At 43.9% G+C, this 21,253-nt stretch overlaps 1 protein-coding gene across 1 annotated transcript; it reads right to left on the reverse strand.

The window, feature by feature from the left end:
- Positions 1-937: 937 nt before the first annotated feature.
- On the reverse strand, positions 938-12,519 carry LOC113571986 (cadherin-18-like). The gene is made up of 9 exons (XM_027001227.2): positions 12,459-12,519; positions 12,201-12,368; positions 11,220-11,407; positions 10,763-11,016; positions 9,931-10,067; positions 8,260-8,381; positions 6,635-6,749; positions 3,624-3,875; positions 938-1,950 (listed from the first exon to the last, which is right to left on the reverse strand). The coding sequence occupies exons 1-9, from the start codon at positions 12,463-12,465 to the stop codon at positions 1,439-1,441; spliced, it is 1,755 nt and encodes a 584-aa protein (XP_026857028.2). The 5' UTR covers positions 12,466-12,519; the 3' UTR covers positions 938-1,438.
- Positions 12,520-21,253: the final 8,734 nt, after the last annotated feature.

A 21,253-nucleotide genomic window follows, 5' to 3' on the forward strand; every position in this document is an offset into this window, starting at 1 on the left:
TGGTGTGGTTTAATGCGGCCTGACCACACAGCCAGAAACAACCACGGGCTGATGAATTATTCAGCAAAGGGAGCCTTAGTTCTTATCACACTATGGTAATATGTAGAGCCGAGACTCTCTCGTATTCATCTTAGCTGGGCCAATTATAATGTTCATATATGCTATTAAGAAAGCAGACACAAACAAACAAACAAACAAGCAAAGGGGTTGTGACTCATAGGCTAAGAACTGTGATTCTGGCACAGTGTTAATTTAAGAGTGTCAATTTACTCACGACTACCTCTGCAAGAAGCAGCTTCGCACAGCTCTGGGAGCAGATCTGGCAACTAACAAAGGCATGCGTCCTTGCCACCTTTCCAAAAACAAAAGGCTTGCATGACATTCAAGCCCATACGATTTTACCGTCTCTTTCACAACTGAATAGACGTTTCAGCCGTCAGCGCGTATTCAACTTCATGGCCACCCGGAGATGACTGGGAAGCGCAGGTGACCCGATAGAGCACAATACCGACCCTCTTTTTGGAGACTTCCAAAAAATAATGACGTGCTGCACGCCAGCTCTTTTCAGAGCTGCTTGTGTTGAGGATCCAAGGTTTATGATCATTTCCAGTACTGCAGTAACATTAAAGCAGCTTTCTGCCTTCTTTGTACCCATGCTGCAGGACTCCAGGCGAATTGATCAGGACCAGACTGCAAACACAGACTTTTCACAGTTGATTTATAAGTCCCAGCAAAGTAATAAAAGCTGCCCACTGAAGCATTTGAATCCAATTATCTTTTACAGAATGCCGTTGTTATCCAATTAAAACTCTTCCAGCTCTTGAGAATTATAATAAGTTATTTTCCTGGATTTTGACAACGATGATTTATGTTAAATTGCATGCCCTCTGACCTTGGAAACAATCTGTGTGCAATGCGTGTGGAAAAGCAATGCAGAAAATGTGTACCTGGGACTTTGGGATAGTTATTGGCAACTGTGAAGAAAACAATGGCTGCAAACTTAAGAAATGTACAGTTTTAACTCACAGTCACCTGCAAAATATTCAGAGTGCGAACCGATACTGTGATAAACTCACAACGTTTGCCTTCTGCTGAGAAAACGTAAATATACAATAGAGTTACTTACTCTGGAATCATGAACTTTATTAAGCAATAGAAAATAATAAAATAGACAACAGGGAAAATAGTTTCTTTTGTCAGTCCTCAGTTTTTCTCAGTTTTGTGCATTTTCTTTGAAAAACAGCTTTTACTTTCTCCCACTAGTAGAACCCAGGTATTTTTAAAAAAACAAAACAAAACAAAACAAAAAACAATAGTCAAAGTAATCCCACAGCAAATTTGGACCAAAAAAAAGAAGAAAAAAAGCCTTCTGTGCTGTACCATCCAAACATTGATGAGGAAAAGAGGACACAATGTTGAGCTCATAAACACACTGCCACTATAAGGTGTGCTGACTGACCCCCTCTTTGAGAAGTCTGGCGAGTGTGTGCACGTCAGGGCCCCAGTCAGTGGCTTCAGTAGGGTCCGCTTCCAACCGGGGCCCAGGCAGGTCTAGTGAGCTGATGGACCCCGCAGGCGAGCCCTGCCCCTCGTACGCGTACGTCTGCAGGGAGTCGTACGGTGGTCCACTTGTGTCCTGGTCGGCCTCCACCACCTTCATCTGGATCACCTCATGGATGTCCTGAATGGGCAGTGTGATGGAGGGGCTGAGGCTGTCCCCGCCCACCGCCCGCCAAGCCTCGGACTGCGGCTCCCTCCTCCTCCTGGCCTCCGCGGCGGCGGCGGCTGCCGGGTGGCGCAGCGCCGCGATGTCGAAGGCCTCGGTGTCCGCCTCGCCGCCTCCCTCGTCGTCGTACGTCACTACGTTCTCCCGCACGTCCTCCTCGGAGATGATCAGCGCCTCTTTTTTGCTTTTTTTGCTCCGCAGGGTTACAAACAGGACCACGATAGCTGCCAAGAGACAAGCCACATCATTAAAACAGCATTAGCCCAACCCAAGGAGCAGTAAGACCTCTGTTATGCAATCATTGCTGTTAGCCACATTAGAATTTCTGGTTAAAGTACTTATTATTACTATTGTACACAGTTATGGCAATGTTGTATGCCAGCATGCAGATGTTTACAATGCAAGGGGCTACAATTAGCCTTTGACATTAGAAGACACTTGAGGCAAAGGCTTGTCTGTAGAAATGATTGCATAATTGCTCATCTGTTGATGTAAAATCAATTATACTGTGTCTCCCCATTAATCTTAAAAGTGGCTGATGGGCTATTCAGAAGCAAACAGTGAATTATTAATTCTTCCCTATAGCACCGAGACTGGTGCCAAGTCACATTGTGTCTCTTGCTCTGGAGCTGTGCTGTTCATACGCTTTGTCTTATGTTCTTCACTGGCAGCGGTGCTTGGGAGAAAAGTGGACCTATCACAAACATACAAACCTTCTATCTGGACTAATTGTATCCCAATTTGGTTCTGACCCAAAAGGACAAGCCCATTTCCAAGAGCATTTGCACAGTATTCTGGTAGGTGTATCATTTACACTTCTGTACCTGTTGTGTAAAACCACAATGCTTTCTGGAAAGACCAAACCTGTTTGGAAAGGCAGGATTCTCTCTGGAGAGGCTTCTATATTTGGCTGTGTTAGACATGCTGAGAAGACATGCTGCGGGGTGGGACCTTATCCCCCACTGAGCTTTCTAACAGCATAACTTTAGGTGTAGTACGAGATGAGGAACAGCTCTAAGGACAGTATATACAAGCCATCTCCTTCATGAGCATGTCAGTAAGGATCATATAGACCCCATGATGCTGAAAATAAGGTTCTCACATTTCATATTCCCTTACTTTTACCTATCACAAGAAACCATGTCATCTGCAGTTTTAACAAATTTTTACACTGCCTGGAAGACATATACTTTATACGGTATTTTGACACTCTCAAAGGCAAACCCCCCCCCCCCCCCCCCCCCCCCAACTTCTAAGCACCTTAAGGCAAAACTTGAGGCAATGGTTATCAGTGTAAACTCTGAGGCCCTTTGGCATGAGTTTTTTATGTTCTCCCTGCACACCCCAACTCAATCCATCCTTAAGGCTTGCCTTGAAGAAGACCTAACAGGGTCTATTCAGTGTGGTAGAACAAGGCATGATGCTGGAATGTCACACTTCTCGGTCGTCAGGTCCACAGATAGAGTCAGTACCACCAACGTGGACAGCGTCAAAGCATACAAACAGATAAAAGACTGGAGGAACCCTACACAAATGCCTGGCAAAACGGAGGCACAGCTGCACCTAATCAGGACTCTGAGAACTGGTGGAGGATCAATAAGGTGAAGGCTCCCTTACATCCCTCTCTCCTTCTTTACTCATTTCTTCTCGGATGGCAGCACATCACAGGAGATCACATTAAACTGCAGTGAACAGAACTGGGCGTGATGCAAATGCCATAAGAATTCATAATCACACAGAACACTGGAAACCTTGGATTGGCTGAAAAATTGCTGGGTTCACATTACAGCATGGATAAATGAGATGTTAATAACTTTTAACATTTTATCAAATGTTAAATGTCCCCATTTTTTGGGATCATACACAATACCCCCCCCCCCCACCGCCGCCCTCTTACCCAAGAGGATGAGGATGCAGAGCAGGATGGCGATGAGGGCTCCTGTGCTGAGGCCAGCCGAGGAGAGGAAGGCCTGGGCCTGGCAGGTGGGTGCTCGCAGGCCTCGCTGGCATGGGCACACGCGCAGTGTTAGGGTGCTGGTGCTGCTCAGCTGTGGCTCGCCCCCGTCCCGCACCACCACGGCTAGCCGATGGAGCTCCTGCTCGGCCTGGCTGAAGCCCCAGCGGCGTGCCACGATGCTGGCGCTGCTGTCTGAGAGAGAGGAGGACAGAGAGCAGATGGCAAAGTTACTCCCACCCAGGGCTTGTCCCGGGATTTGCTCGGCAGGGATCCGCGCACCTCGGCCTGGCCAAGTTCACTTGTGGGAATACTGGGAGCGGTGTCGAATGCTACAGCCAGTCGACTGAAATGCAGAGTGTGCACTCTCGCGTCGAGGCTCGGGGAAACCATGTTTTACGACTTTGTTTGTAGCAGCATGGCTCTAAAGGATCAGGCTCTATTTCAGGAGTCGCACGGGCCCATCCGGATTCATGTAGTTTTGACGCGGGTACTTGATTCACCAGTCATTTGTTGTTTCTTTGAAGCAGAAGACATAACCCAGTGTTAGGCAAGCGGCCGGCCATCATCTCATGCAGAGGCAGGAATGTCATGCTTTATTACCTCCCCATGCCCCCAACTTATCCCGTTCTGCACGATGTTGTGCAAATCTTGTTTTTTAATTCTCTCTTTCTTTCTCTGTGTCTCACTCCCTCTCTCTCTTTCTCTCTCCCTCTCTACCTGCAGAGCCCTGTAGTGTATGCACAAGCACAATCGGCTCCTTCGCTATGCAGATTTCGGTCTCCATGGAGCAGGAAAGCACAGCACGTGCCCAAGCCCTGGGGCAGAGAGGGAGACCGGCAGGGAGGGAGGGGCGCATCACTACAGAGCTGTCCCTGCCTCCTTCTGCCTGTCAACTGCTGTGTGCACATACACAGGTGCACACACACACACATGCACACACACACACACACCCCAGGGGAGGCCTCCGCATCATCACCGTCGTTATCATCCACGACTTCCTTCCACAGTCCCTAAGCCACATCGCAAGCTACCATGTAATCGAATTCAAGGATATAGTACCAGTTGGGGGAATGTATAAGAATATTGCTGGTATGGTCGGATCTGAAGGCATCAAGTTCACGCTCATAGAGTTTATGGTGAAATGCAGTTGGGTTTTAAATTTCTCTTTACAAGTAAAGAAAATGCTCATCACAAGTAAAGTGTAAACAAATAGCTCACTTTTATCTGCCTGCAGGCAATCTGCAGTGTACCTGCACACACGCACACACACACATACACAACACACACACGTCCTTATTCTGATGTGCATAAACAGTGTGCATCTCCTGAAAATAAGCACATTTTGTTAATTACTCCAACGATGCAACGCTCACAGCAGGTCTTTCATTGAGATGACAGTAAATCATAAACACATTTCCTGAAATCACCATGGGAACCAAGCATGCATAAACTGCAGATGCTATTAAACTTTGCTGTGCAGTGTGTGGCCCGGCAAAGAGCCTGTATCCATAGTTCTGGTCCTGACAACACTTAGGCTAATGTAAGAGTTAAAAGGGGGAAGTCAACACAACAGACGAAGCTTAAGCTACCCAGAGCAGAAAAAGTACCACAAAGTTTGGTGGCTTGGAAGGAACATTCTACATAAAAAAGCCCATACAACATTTGAGGCCTCTGAACGGTACAATATTTCTGGTTTAGTCCAGTTCAAACTTGACTAATGTAGACTATCCAACTTTTGAACAACATTTATGCCACAGCACGTAAGCAAGCACGTATTCAAACATGCTCAAGCCCTTCCTTTGAATTCTTCTAGGGGGAACTACAATCCAATTTGTTCCACAATCTCCCTTGCCTTGTGCCCACGAGCAGTTCCATTCACTGCAGTGGCGTGAGCGCCAAGGAGGACGCCTTTGGAAACTGAACGCAACAGAGCTTACCCTTCTACCCATTCGCCCAATGACAGCAAAGTCCTGGCCAATCAGAGCCACCCTGTGTGGCCAATCGGGTCAGGCCACACAAGCTGGATCTGAGAGACTGACAGCCCCTCCTCTTCCCACCCCCCGCAGCATGTAAACTCCTCCATAATGACCCATCCATGGAGACATTGTTTATACGGAGCCCTACAGCTCCGCCAACAGAGCTCCGAGCTCTCAGGGTCTCCCAGCATCTGTTTCTAACCTCCGTGATTGTGCCACTAAGCCAGTCGACCTCGAGCCCTGACATCTTCCAAAGCAGCTGCCTGTTTTGTGGGAGATGAATCATTATGGCCTGACCATCTCCAGCAGACAGCCTTGAGCGAATACAGACACAGACCTGGTTTCCTGGGCAACTGCAACGCTGGCCTCTCTCTGATATTAGACAAGTGCGGCTGGGAGGGAGGAGGTAGAAAACGAACAAGATCTGTGTGACAACATGCAATGCTAAAAATGTTTGTCTTGAGGCACTGGCAGTTTGCTTGGAGCAAACATCATGGTATCAGTTCTCACAAGGCAATTTCCATTATCAGGGCATGAGTGAAGAGCTCTTGTAGACCTTATGGGGTACCACTGAGAATATCACGACATATGGACTGCCAATTTTTGCTTTGCTAACGATAATGCAGATATCATTTAAAAGGAACTTTTCTTTTCTTGATTGTTTAAGAATATTTCTTGCTCAATCAGAAAAAGGAAAATTTACTTTATGCAGCATTTATGCATAATTTGTTCAAAATATAATAAAATGACTGCGAGATGAAGTTAGGCCTGCATTTTGTTGCAAACATTATTAACCCATACATCAAATGTGCCAGGTGATCACACAGGCATGAAAAATGGACTGCAAAAAGCTGTAATCCCTTGGGTTTGTAATGCCAGTAACAGCTGATTTCTGCAAACAGAATCTATTTGGTTTTATACATATATAGTGGTCACGCTGTCCCTCAGAGTAACACGCAAAACATCCAATTGTACCTTCGTTGTCCTTCAGTGTGAAATTATGGTTGGCTGGCATGTTGGCCGGCAAGGCAAAGGAGAAGCGTCCATTGGCAAAATTGTCCTTGTCTGTAGCCCTGATGGTCTGTATGACCTGCACAATGAGAAACAGATAGATAGATAGATGGGCAGCACACGAGCAAACATGAGATAAAGAAGAAGCAGAATTCTATTATACATTTTCCCACTCTATCCCTCTTTCTAATCCCGTAGTCTCCTTATTGCATGACCCGCTCCGCTCTTTGCCCTGATGTCGGAAGGGCGTGCGCTCCTGACTGCTGCCTCCACGGTGCATGCACGCAGCAGTCGGCTACAGCAGGACTCCCGCAGCCCAGGAGGCAGACACACGCTGCCCTGGAGTGGCCGTGACGCTTTGTCAGCTTGTTAACCTAATTGGCTACTGCTAACGGATCAGCAGCGCGTGGGGAAGAGCCTCATGCCCAGGATGGGGGCAATTATAGAAGCTCTTCACCTGTCCATGCGGGAAGATTCCCAGGAAGAGGGAAGGAGGCATGGCTTGGGCTCATGCCGGAGCTGGGCCCGCTTAGATGCCCTTGCGGGCTGTGCCGCGGTGCTCTTCGCACTTCTGACGTGGGACCCAGAATGTGGCAGACTCTCCTGTCTTGTCGACTGCTACTGTCACAGCTACCTGGCCCACCGATATCCTTGTTTCTCTTGTCATCTTGCGCTGTCACAGTGTGGAGTAAGGGAGTCAAAATAAAAGAGAATTTCCCAAGTGTTTTGAATTGGAGCGGAATACATTTATTTAAAATTGTTGCTATGTGCCCTAAAAAAAAAAAAAGCGTGCTAAACAAAGCAATGCTTTATATCCCATAATTACAGACTCTTTTTTATCTGTAGGAGAAACAGGTGAATGATTCTCCCTGTGGAAGTCTGACCTGGTTATAAACCTGCTGGGCATTCTCGCTGCAGAGCAGAGAGATTCCTCCAGGATCCAGACATGCATTGTCCAGCCTGTGTTTGGCTTATCTTCTGTGTTTAGCCATCTCCATTCGAGGGAGAAACGACGGCGGCCAAGAACTCGGGGGGGCAGTGCAACGTGAGACCGGAACAGCCGCGCTCCGTCACGCATGGGGCCGAGTGGAAGGGGCCTATGATTAACATTTGCCACAAGCCTGGCACCAGCGGGCCCTGACGTGGGCCACTATCTCCTCCAGAAGACATCCGTTTATGCTGAATAATTTATGGGTTCAAGAGGCACGGAGGCCTGCAGAACCACAGATAAAGCCGACCCTGATGGTGTCAAACATATCATAAAGGGAGTATGTGTGTGTGTGTGTGTGTGTGTGCAGCAGGAAGCCTGGGGAAACAGAATTAAACAGTAGACAGGTAGAGTGTTTGAGGTGCAGTGAATACTGAGATAGTGAGAGGTAGAAGAAAGGAACTGTCAGAGAAGAAAAATGGAACAAAAAAAAAAAGAAAAGAAAACTTGGAACGAGATCGGACAGACGAAGTTCCCAGTTGCTCAGAGGCTAGATGAAACCTCAGTGTGTGACAGTGGGAAATGTAATAGGCCTAGGTGAGATGCATTAAAAAGAAAAGACTTTATTAAAAAAAAGAGCGACTGTGGAAAGATCGCTAACCTGGCCAGCCTTCGAACTCTCGCATACAATGATGTCATTGTCAGTGGGAATATAGGGCGTGTTGTCATTGACATCCAAGACTTGGACCGTGACTAGGACAGAGCTCTCAAGGTTGGGATTCTCTGAAAAATACACAAACAAGACACATATATAAAACTATGTCAGAGAACCTAAAATCTGGAGGTAAATGTTCTAGAAGTCTGCAGGCATGAAAGGTACTAATGTATTGGGGTTCAACAATGCATTTTTTGGATTATTAGAATGATCGTTTCAAACAAAGTTTTTAATAATTTCTGTTCAACAGTTTTGGGGAACGTGGACATTGTACACAGGAACCGAAAGATATGTGTAGTAGTGAGGAATTAGTGAATGTCTGGTTGATTTACACATTGATAAAGTTTTGAAACATTAAAGACGCTCTCTAGCATCAACTATAATAATCTGTTGACAGCAGTCTTCCTCTACATTCCTACTGCGAAAGGACACACCCTTTATACAATATTTCCATGGAAAGCCAATTCAATGTACACACAAATGGTGCAGGAGGAATATTTTTGGGTGGAGTCCATTAAGTTTTGGGCCGAACAAAAAGTCCTTAGCACAGCATGACAAAAGCGCTGAGAAACATCGCCCTCAGCAGAAAAGGTCAAATGCTGACATTCCGAACAAATGTACTAATGACTGTGTGAATTTTAGTATTTAGACCATAAATCAATTTTTAATCTAACTAAATTCCATTACACCTTATAGATGAAATTTAACCCCAGAGTTCAACTTTAAACAGTGTTTTGACAGCCTCTGATGGTAATCTTAACCTTTACTAATTTAAACAATTCTGGATCTGAGGCAGTTATCACTGTGCATTGCTGTGAGGGCACGGTGCAACCCATGTGTGAGTCTCTCTTAGCCTGAAATGCTGCCGGACCCAGCTGACGCCGGCCCCTGGGGCTTTACATATGAATTCAGCGGCTTAAGTCTACAAAAAATAGAAAGCACTGGTTTAGAGCAGGGTGGAAAAGCAGAGATTCACAGTGCTATTTGAATGTAAATTCCATGAATATTTCATCAAAGCGCTCTCTCTATGAACACATTCAGGTAAACCTGAACGGCTTAGCATTTTCCATCCTAAATTCTATCTCCATCGAGCTGATTTCTGAAGAGCCGATAACTGATTCTGAAAAAAAAAGAGATGAATATCAATGAAAACTATGAGACTGTCGATACTGATCTCTAAACATATGCAGATTGCTAAAGGTGATTGATCACGGCACTGTGTTAGCTGGTGCTATCAATGCGCCCCTTCAACTCATTAGCCAAACACCTTTACGCAAAATGGGATAAAGAGAAGGGTAATTGCTTAGACAAGCACCGGTTGAAAAAAAACAACAACACACACACAAAATGGCAAGAGAAAATCAATTTGCCCTGTCCACCTCGATTACGCTGCCACATTACCTACCGCCACAACATCAATCCCATAATGCATCACTCCTTCAAACAGTCATTTGCTTTAGTCAATAACTGTGATTCTAACTGAATTTGCCTGGAGATGAATGCTCGCTTCAAATATCAGATTGACATTGGTAAGATTTTTTTCTCATGTGCAGCTTTTATTCACAATCCGACATACATGACTGATTGGCATGGAATCCTGGGTAGAGTGTTACTTACCAACCTCTGAAGCCTTAACGGTGATGTTATACCAGGGCACCAACTCCCGGTCCAGGCTGGCGGTAGTTGTGATGAGCCCGCTGTTGGCATTGATACTGAAAAGCCCTTCTCCATTTGCGCTGCTGTCAATGGAATACCTGGAATTAGAGGAGAGAATAGCTTGGACTGGGTGGATCATAACTCTGACACGCAAAAAGGGGGTATGCATAAACAACTTATTCGAGCACCTTTTTTTTTTTTGAAAGTGAGTAAATGTAACAATTCATTTTGGAGTAAAGGCATTTTGTAGTAAAAGATGGAGGAGACCTTGAGTGCGCTATTTAAATAGTTTAAAGACGTGCGGTAAAAGAAAATGTAAGCCAGGCTAATGCACTGAAATGAGATCCACATGACAGGCCTCTTTTCATCAGTTCCTTCCTTTTCATTTTTCTTCTTTTTCAACCCATAAATTAGCTGAAACCCATTCCCTGATTAATGCTTCGAGCATTGTGCTGTAAGTCTACCTTGGTGTGCGTGACGGCAGCACCTGATTCGGTTCATGAAGGGCTTGGTAATGAGGTGGTAATTTGAACATAGAGTGTAACAGCAGGGAAAACACTAAACTGCACTGCGTGTGCCCCTCAGGAGGTGGATCGAGAACTATCGCTCTAAATGTCTGTCAAGGCATTCAAAGGGATTGACTGTGTCACCTTTCTAAAGATGTGCTGTGCGTGTTTGATGCTAAACTGCACTTTAGCAAAATTAAGGACAAATACAAGATAAGCAATTAAAAAGCCATGTGTCACAGTTGTTGGCGTACTTGAATATCGAGTGGGTTGTCTGTGGCTCTCACCTGACATTGCCCCTAGCGTTGTCGGGATCTTGTGCCGTCACCATGCCGACGTGGGTGCCGGCCAGCGCGTTCTCGTACACATCCATGATGTAATAGTCCATGGTGAAGACGGGAGCTTCGTCCACGTCCCCGACGATGATCTTGAGGGTGGTGGTGTCCCGGAATGGACCGAGGTGGGAGAACCGGGGGTCGAGGTGCGTGTTCTCCCCCTCGATGCTTAGGGAGTAGGCTTTCTTCTTCTCATAATCCAGAGGCTGCAAGAACCACAGATAGCAAAAAACGACCTTCAACTGCAGAGAAGAGACGATGTTTCAGTCTTTCTCTGTCAGAGTGGGGGATCCGGCTGACTGAACATCACGCGTCCGCTTGACTGCAGGACCTCGAATCTGCCTGCAGTCATTCTGGTGCGCTTACGGTTTGTTTTATTTTAGGTGGGCGGCAGAACACTTTTACAGACCTTTCCGAGAGAGATGATCCCCTCTCTCTTGTCGCTGTCGGTGGCGATGGAAAACATGGCTGCCCCGTCCTCATTAGTGATTCGGTATGCCATCTCTGCATTGACGCCGAGGTCATCATCGTTGGCTTTGATTTTACCCACAGCTTTCCCGACCTGAGCCGACTCCGGCACGTACAGCTGGTAGTTCTCTGAAACAGAACACAAGCTTTCAGAACTAATGTGTTCGAATTACCCATCTCAAAGCATAGGCACAAAGAGCACAGTACAAAGGATGAGAATAAGCTCATTTTCCTCAACCCTCTACATGCAGCAGTAAATGGCTATTTCTGCCTTTTCATCTATTTTCTTTTAGCAATGGAATATCAGTGCTATTGTTGTGCCTGTATTGATTGCAAAAAGAATATGACCTCACAAGTCCAAAAAACCCCAAAAAAATCATCATTTGAATAATGCCAAAAATGCACAGCAGTATTTTATGATTTGAATCCTGTGCCAAATGTATGTCTACTCTCTTTTGGCTGTCACGCTACCCCTAGCAGCTATGGCGGTAGGCTCACACGTCTTTGATGGTCGACACAGAGAACTCAACTTGCTCATGCAGCTAAATTTTTCTCAGCCAAATGGTGATATGCATGTTTGGCAGTATTAAATGTGCTTCCTTTGGAAACTTTACATTACCCATACAGACAAGGGAGTCTTTACCACCGGGGTGACCGACAGAACAGTATCTGATTATGGTAGATTAAAATTTTCAGCTTTGTTGCTGCAGGAGACCAAATCACGAAAGAGATTTTTCATTTGTAAAGATTATTTCATACAAAACGTTAAAGCTGCTAACATGCGAGAGTGGAGTTGCTGGCTCGGTCGCCCATGACTGAGCTGCACTGACTCAGTTGCATCTGCTTTTTTACTTCTCGCTAGCAGAGTGATCATCTTAGGCTGAAGCACTCATTTCAAAAGAGCGAGGAAACGGTCACGCACTTTGAGGAAACCTTGGTGGATTGTCGTTGACGTCAGTCAGGGTAATGTTGACTGTGGTGGATCCAGACAGACCCCCCACAGAGCCGGCCATGTCTTTGGCTTGGACGATGATAGAGTACATTTCTCTGGTCTCTCTGTCCATGTTGGCCAGTGCTGTCCTAATGACACCTAGGAAAAAGGAGGAGAAATTCAATGCACAAGGGGTTTTGGTCAAAAATACTTTACCATGCAGTAACGTTGAATGTGATTTTTTTGTACCCTTCATTTTTATTCCATATGTGCTCTTTGAACTATTACTGTTGTGAACCAAAAGTACCAATGCATACCAATGCAGAGTTGTGTCACAACATTGCGTCATGGCACAACACTCCACATTATGCTGAAAATCCCTTGTTCGCACTGAACAAAGGCTCCTTTCAACCATGGTCTCAGAGCCAGTGGTCTACTTCTACTGGAACTATCAGCGCATTAGCTGACCTCGCCCAGAGTGGCATCGCATTAACATGGAACGCATGACCCCTCACCTCTGTTCACTGCCGTGTGCTCGGGGGAGTCAAGCTTAAACACAGAAGAGCAACTTTTTGCACCTGCCGACCCCGGGACCTCCGTGACAGAAAGCTTTTATAACCTCCGGAGGGTGGGGTGGGGTGGGGGGGAGCAGGTCTCGGGGTCTTCTCCGAAAAAGACTTCTATTCCCACATTTGCAGTGACTTTTTATGCAGTCCCATGCAAATCAATAGGCAGCTTTGGTCTCTTTGGTCTTTGGAAAAAGCTCTCAAATGTTGTGGCTGCCGAGGGGCATGACCACATCCACGCGATCAGAGTAGGAGCTGTCACCTCAAAGGATAAAACAGAATACACATCTAGTGTATTGACATTGAATGCTATTTGGCTTTGCACTATTGATCAAATTACCTTTATCTGTCTGGCTTTGTGCAGCAGGCTGTAATAATCACAAGGAGAGGAAAAATAGAAAATGAATCCTAAAACAGCATAAATATAAAAGGGACCGCTGAGTGAGAACAATGAAACCCAGGACTGGAGGAGCGGCATACATGCATTTTACACAAAATAGAATAAAAATCTATTTTATTGATCAGGTAAGATAGAGCTACGAGAAGCTTGACTTAGCAGTTGCTCAGATTACACATGGTACAAGCATACTTTAAATAAGGAATAGTAATAGTATATTATAAGACAAACAGCTAGTTTAACATAAGAAAGTGATAAGTGTGTCAACACAGTATACATAGATGGGGGCTGGTGGTACAAATCTATGAAATACGTAGCCAAAGTCAAGAATATTGTACTTTAGTGGTGGTGTGAAGAATGGCAAGTGTGAATTGCATTAATATTTAGTGCCTATAAAGTATTTAGACAATGCTATATACAATAAACAATGCTTTAGTCAGCATTGTATGGTTGGTGATTTTTTTTTCGATTAGCTATTGAGGAAGATTGCCGCTTTGGGGAAGAAACTGTTCCTGTTTCTTGTATTTTTTGTTTTTGTTTTGATGGACCAATATCTGCTGTCTGAAATTCAAGGCTAGAAAACCCAGTGGGTGGGATGAGTGAAGGATGTCACTGATCTTCACTGCTGTCTCTTTTTGATAGGGTGTTATAGGTGCCTTTGACGGAGGAGTGCAGCCAATAATCTATCCTGCAGCCCGAATGATGCACTACAGTTCAGTCCTGCTGCCGTTTGGACTCAGTCACGCAAAGCTGTGACAGCTTGGCTTGTAGGAGCTGGAGGATTACTGGATTAACTGCAGAGCTGGCACTGATGAAGAAACCTGAGATATGGGAGCCCAAGCAGTCTAGGTGCGGTAGGACATGCTCGTGATCACACCGATAAAAACCTGTCGGCTCTCTATGCAAACTGCGGAGACTCCCGTCAGGGGCCAGTAGTGGTTTATAGACAGGGAAGTGCAGATCATTCCAAAGTCTGATTACTGAAGTCAGGATGAGTGGTCTGAAAGATTGTTGACTTGATGTTCTTGACTTGTTTTTACTGGAATGTGGTGATAGTGACACTTCCGTGAGAGGCAGAGGGCCAAAAATTGACTGAAGATATCAACTCAACATGGTGCTAGTTGATGTGGCAGATGCTTCAGGAGGAGAGACGATTTAACTCTCATTTGCATATCCAAGATGGAGCAGACGGAACAGTTGTGGGCGGAGGGCTGGTCGAGAATAATGTGAAAGGTGGGAGGCAGAACTGCAGTCATCTGGAGTTAGGCCATTGAACTCTGGAGTAGAACTTTTCAAGAACAATTAACTTTTTTTTTTTTACGTTGTTGATTTGCTGCTGCTTTTCCTAGCTAAGGATGGGTAATTGAATAATTGGCAGATCATTAGCTGTTCTAATTCATTGACTAATTGATTATTGACTGTTGTAATTCTCTTCTATGGGTAATACCAAATTGTAAAGGTCCTCATTTCTGCTCTGGTATGCATGTTCCTTTGTCTGAAAAAGCTGCCCAAGTTTAATGTGTCACCGGGTTTATTATTATTATATCTTGGCTTCATATATTACTCATTAGTTTATTCACAAAAACTGATGTACAACATTTATTTTGGTCTCTTTTGGTGCTCTGAATACATCCCATTTGGCAGTGTTAAATAAGCTCTGTAGTTCATCTATGGTTTAGTTCATTCATTTTTCAATGGTGGAATCAGACTGTCAGTTTTTAGTTGCTACCTATATGCCAGAGTAAGATAAAACACACTCTGGTTGGAAATGTACCAGAGCTCCAGGAGGGGGAGGATGATATGTATGCTTGATCACAGTATAGCAATGATCAATCATGTCAAGTAATGTGTTGTTTACATTTTGCACTTTCTTTGCTTAGCAATGCATTATTAAAATTCTCCCAATGTGATGAGTAAGAGGTTTATGTATTATAACTCCAGGTTGGCAAAGCTTTTTTTTTTTTTTCTGTAGCACAATCAGAAGCTGTAAACTGTTCCTCTCCCGTTTCCAGTGAAGCGAATGGGTAGCAGTTGGCTCTCTGTGTATGCTGTTCAGCTGTAGTGCATTGTCCAGAACTGACTCAGGGGTGCATTGTCCAGAACTGACTCAATGGTGGATTGTCCAAATCTGACCCATGGGTGCATTGTCCAGAACTGACTCAGGGGTACGACAGAAAGAAGATGAGAGAGTCTATTCATCATGATTAGCAGCTGTATCTGGTTTGTTAGATAGAGACTGAAGGTTAACAAAGATAACTCTGGGATGGATTGAGCATAACACATTACCCATAGATAAAGCATCACATTAGTTGGTATGAGAACTAAAGAAGACATCAATTAGTCTTCAATGGACTAAAAACAGCAGATTTAGTGAAGGTTTGGAGTCAAGAAAAACACTAAGATTCATAATAGTCTGAACAGTCTTGACAGCCACATTAGTAATAGAGAAACTGGACAAACTGCATGTAATATTGTATGTAATATTAGGCCTAGTAGAAAAGCTTCGGTCAGGTCTTTTCCGGCATCCATGCAGAGCTTTAAATCAGAAAGGCATTCTATCAACACGTCTACCAGGGAAATGTTGGAAGATTCATTGTTGGTAACAATAGTGGTGGAATTAGCACTAAATGTCATCTGCATAGTAATGAAAGCTGAGACCATGACCATTTGTCTCAGAGGTAAAGTGCAAATGATAAACTTGAGGGGACCAATAACAAGAACTGATCTTTGGGGTGCACCATGAATGATAAGGGAAGTGAATGATGTTTGCTTTCCTACTGTGTTTCTAATTAAAAAAAATAGGATCTCAACCATTCTTGAACCTTTATGTACCATTCTGGCTGAAAAGATACAATATGGATAGGCACACTTAAGTCAAGGAAAAGAAGAACACTTTGTGAACCACCCTCAATGAGAAGCTGAAGGTCACTGACAACTCTAAAGAGAGAAGATTTGGTTTTGTAATGTGAATGAAAGCCAGATTGAAAGGGAGCATAGAGATTATTTACAGTGCGAAAATCTTCAAAATGTGTCACTAACATTCTTTCCATCGCTTTTGGCTAAAAACAGAAGGTGGTAGTGCCATGGCAAGATTTCGTCAGTTCAACAGCGATAGCATGTTTGCATATGACATCATGTCCCTGCATTGCTATGACATCACATCCCTGTGTTGGTGTAGCACAAACTGGAGATGGAGGGCAGGAAGTGATTTTCTGTGTAGAAAATTTGTTTTCTTGATTAAAAAGATACCTGGAGGAAAGGTTCCTAGTAGCATATATCTACTACCTCAATATCAGGCAAGTCTTTCAGTTGAAAAATCCCTCCTCTTGGACCACGTCCAACATTTGTTGTGATTTTCTGTTTATACCTGTCCCTTGTATTATTATCTAAAGCAGCACAGCATTTGGCTTGCTTCCATCTCGTCCATTTTCGCACCCTGGCCTCCATCTGGATTTTGCGCGTTATCATAATTATGTGGCTGCAAATGATGTATTAGGCTAAAGGAACAGAGCTAGAAAGACAGACATGAATTAGCTCAAACTATGGGAGTGGAGATAGCAGAGAAGAAAGGTTGCAGCAGAGTCAAGCTGACAGATGAGCTACATTTAGTAATGAGTTCAGAGACCGTGATGGGATCTACAACAGAGGAACACATTTTCTGGAGCCAAAGATGGGATTTCTTGAAAATGGGATATCAGGGAGTAGAGTGGGATTGTGGGTAGATTTTGCTGACTTTATCCTTGAAGAAATTTAGAAAAGGTTCAAAATGTTCACCAATACTTGGAGTACTTGGAGAAGAGGATTTGAGGAGTTTGTCGATGAATGGTCTCGGCTTGAAGATGACTAAAGTTTTGATGGAAGAGTGATATGTCACACAATGGCATTCAGGGAAGGTGATTAGGCATTGAAGTTTGTTAAATTCTGACAAAAGTCTTTCTGGAAAGAAAAAGGGGTAAAAAGATTAATAACAGCAACAGTGGTGAGGAAAAGCATAAAGTACTTTAAAAAATGTATAATTGAAGCCAACCCGGACATGTGAATCAATTCACAGGCAAAAGTTTGATGACTTTAATGACCATGTTAGTCCACACCACACCAAGTTAGTAGAACACCAATTTTCTCACACCTACCAGCCAGACTGAGTGTCGGGAAGCAGCAAAACTACCCTCCATAAGAGAGTGACTGGTGATAACAACCTAATGACAGGATAGCAGCTCAGTCCCCTCAGATGTAATCAGGTGGTGTCAGGAGGTAGGAGAGGACTCAGCCTGGTAGGAAAGGTGGATGGTGAACATTCAGAGAACAGGAGGGAAAAATCCCAAGCATAAGCAAGAGTCCAAAAAAATACAATAAGAGGACAAATCAGTGAAGAGGCAATAACAAAAGCAAAAGGGAACAAGATGGAAAACTTGGAAAACTGGGGAGAAAGTATTATAACTGCTGGTATTCATATTGGAATGTTAGACATATTATTAGTAAGAAATCTATGAGTGGATATTCGAATTCATGAAATAATGCCATAACAGTGATTACAATAATAGCATATACTTAAGGCCCCTTTTTATCTAACTTTCTAACTTCACAAACTAGTTAAAAATGGCGGGCTAACTGATTCATTGTCCAGATATTAATGGATCATTGGTAAAATTGGTAAAATACATCTTAGGCATCACTGGCATTGGCATATCAGTGGATCATTGGTAAAATCCATTGTAGACAATAGTGAGAATAGATGGTTATCCTCTTCAATATGTTCTATCTGACACTTACACACTGAGACCCATAATCAGACAGAAACATAGAACAGATTAATGTGCTCTCCAGACATCTGATAACCAAGACCACATGATCCAGACACCAGTTCTCTCTCTCTCTCACACACACACACACACACACACACACACACACACACACACACACACCCCTGGATAAATGCTGAGGAATCAGCAGCCCCCTGCAGGCAAAAATGCAGGCACCACTACTGCGTGAAAGTGGGTGTGCATCCAATCCTCAGCAGCCTACACAGAGTGGTGGGCACAGGCAGACTGTTAAACAAAAAAAGCTGACATATTTGACTCGGGGATGCTGGCGGTGTGTGAAAGCAAAAACAGCATGTGTTAATTATTAGTGGCTGTGCTTATCATAGACCTGCTCTCTATGTCTGAGGATCTTAGTTTGCTCATTAGAACCTGACATTCAGATAAATGGCCATCTGCACCCTTTGATATGTAGAGGCAGTGTGCCATAGCAAAATACATAATTAATTCTATTTCATGCTGCACTGTTTTAATATAGTGGAATTGAGTTTCCATACTGAACTGTGCATTTAAAAAAAAAAAAAAAAAGATTAAAACTAGTATTGAAAATAACTGCCCTATCTGATGTTGTGTATTACAGAAATAATACTAAACTGGGACTCCAATGAACCAATAATAGTACCTAATAAGTCATGACCTCACCATCAACCAGGTACTTGGACAACGGCCTTAACAGCAGAATAGAATGCAGGATATAGACGTTAGCTTCGGGTTTACATAAAATATATGAACACCAAACGAGGTATTCTGTATGTCGAATACCACATTAGTTTGGATTCAAGACCAGACCTGATTTTAGATCTGAGTCCAGGTTGCGGCTCCAGTAAGGGGCTATGTCAGGGTATGAAACAAACTGCTGAAAGCCTTCAAATGCCAAGGAGTTAGAACAGTGTTGTGTGGAGGGTCAGCCAAAAGTCCTCCACAGCAGGGTAGCACGCTGATCAATAGCTGCGGGAAACATTTTGGCTGCAGTCATTACCATTGAAGGTGAAGCAAGTGTTAGAGCTTTGTGTTCTATTCACACTCCATTTATTTAATATCAGGTTTTGGTTATTTCGCTATCGGTTAATTCTCAATGTCAAAAGTATGCAAAACTGCATAAAAGCAGACGGGAGCAAATCCTTTTTTTATACAGCCATATAAAGCATCTCCAATTTACCAGGAGCCTGCCCTTTGCATCAGTATAATATATAATGTTGCCAGAGTTTCAAAGCCAAGGTTAGCCATTCCACCTTTTTCATCATTTTACAGTTGACTATACAACCTTGAAAGATATGAAACACAGCTCCCCTGAAATGCATCCATAACATCAATTGACGAAGTGCATCATAAATTCTGTGAGGTGCCACCGTTGTGTAACCGGTGCTCTGGGACAAGCATGGGAATGGACCAAGGCATGGCGGCCCAAACGCATACAAAGGCAAGCACAAATATGCTTATATAGACATGTACCAGGGTTCAGAACAGAGAATAACAATAGCTGCACAAAATATCATTTGTTAATCGCTATCACAATATTGGGCTTTTGCAATATTTACGTCGCAGAAGGTTGCAGTATACAAATGAGCCCGCTATCAAATCATGGCTTTTTTATTGCATGCTGCGAGCACTCTGACCGTCCTGAGACAGTTTCAGCCGTGTACAGAAAAGTTTTCTGCGGGTGTTTGGTTAAATCTCAGCAGTCCCCTGACCCACTAAATGTAAAAGTAATTATCATCAAACTAATTAATGCATGGCCAATCGCAAATATGCAGCACTGTAACCACAATATTGTATTTTGTCCTTTTTTTTCTGCAGCCTTGAATTTCAATATAGCAAAGTTGGAGAGCAATGTGCCCTGACCACTGCATGCAGGGGAAGAACCCGTGCAAATAGTTAGCAGAGTCTGCCAGGACAAATAAACTCCCAGTTATGCTCGCCCCCAGAGAATGCCAGAGAAAGTGCACGGTGCACATCCACAGCAGATCCTACCTGCCAGGGTCTGGACATTAGCCCAAGACAGCCAAATGCCCATGCTACAGAGCAACAAACAGTTCTGCAGAAAGAAGCAAACAGGAGTGCATGGTAACGTTATCTCACTCTTAACCCCAGGAGAGGACCACAGTGCTGTGAAGTTGCATTTGAGGAACTCTGACTTCGGAATGGCCCTCGGGGGCGTTAACCATTAATGCCTGCGCTAGGGCTACCAGGCCGGTTCAGGTTCTGAAGGCACATTCACATTTGCCCAGATACATTATTATCTGTGATATGAACTGAACTTGTGAATGTGATGGAGGACAGGATCGTTTGACCCTGAGCTTCTCTGTAGGTATGCTCTAGCGCAACTTCCTCATTTCCCATATGTGTTTAAAAAAAAAAAACAAAGTGCACTTTTGCCCCTGAGTAGGCATGCAAATAAGGAAATGAGGGACAAAACTGGGTCAGAAAAACGCACAGAGAGAGAAACGAAATTAGAGAACAGGGGTGAGGTTTCAGAATAGAATCTCTCCTGCCATATGACCTCATTTCATGTAGAAGATGTAGAAGAAGCCTAAAATTTGGTTGATGCATTGTGCTTTCATTAAAAATGTATTTTTAAACCAAATATCACCCAATTCACAGTAATAATAATAACAAAGTATGTATGAAAAGAACTGCCGTGAAAATAAATCCAACTGTGTTTCATCAGCAATTCATTAGTCTGCCTTTGACAACAAAAGAGGACACAGCTTTGACTCCAATAGCAAAAGGGCTTGGCCATAGTGTTGTGCTCACTGTGCAAAGCTCCACTGATAATGCCTTCCCCACAGACAAGCAAAACACGCCCGAGGAAGTGTTCCCATTGCTTTAGCTGTGCAGGTAAGAATTTTCCATTAACCACACCATTCTAACACAAATTGCTCCTTCCTGACCAAGGAAGAGGATTACCAGCCTCTGAGACTCACAAGTCAAAGCTCTAGTCAAGTGAAAGCCGCTGCAGGATTGGAGGATTTGTTGACTTCGGTGCCACCATAAACAGCCAATCGGCTTGTTCGGAAATGGAGCCTAGAGATGCCAGAAAAAGAAAAATGTTTTTGTTGAAGAAGAATTGAACAGTTTCACCATGTTGATAATTTGTTTTTTCATTTTCCCTTTTATTATAGAGGTTGACAGAAATGATACTTGTCCAACCTCCAATGGCCTGGAATAATCTATAGGTTGGATGTCGACATTTTCATTAGCCATTGGGGTGGAAAGAGTTGCCATCTTTGCAGCTGAAAGTTCAGTGTGAAGGGATCTTTCCAG

Source organism: Electrophorus electricus, chromosome 7, assembly GCF_013358815.1.
Source record: "Electrophorus electricus isolate fEleEle1 chromosome 7, fEleEle1.pri, whole genome shotgun sequence".
NCBI classification, from domain to species: domain Eukaryota; kingdom Metazoa; phylum Chordata; class Actinopteri; order Gymnotiformes; family Gymnotidae; genus Electrophorus; species Electrophorus electricus.

Bases quoted from the DNA above. Each gene is read 5' to 3' on its own strand.
- LOC113571986 (XM_027001227.2), bottom strand. The intron at 8,382-9,930 runs GTAAGTAACACT...TGTATTTTTCAG, and splicing joins CGTTAAGGCTTCAGAGGTTG to AGAATCCCAACCTTGAGAGC. The intron at 6,750-8,259 runs GTTAGCGATCTT...CTCATTGTGCAG, and splicing joins AGAGTTCGAAGGCTGGCCAG to GTCATACAGACCATCAGGGC.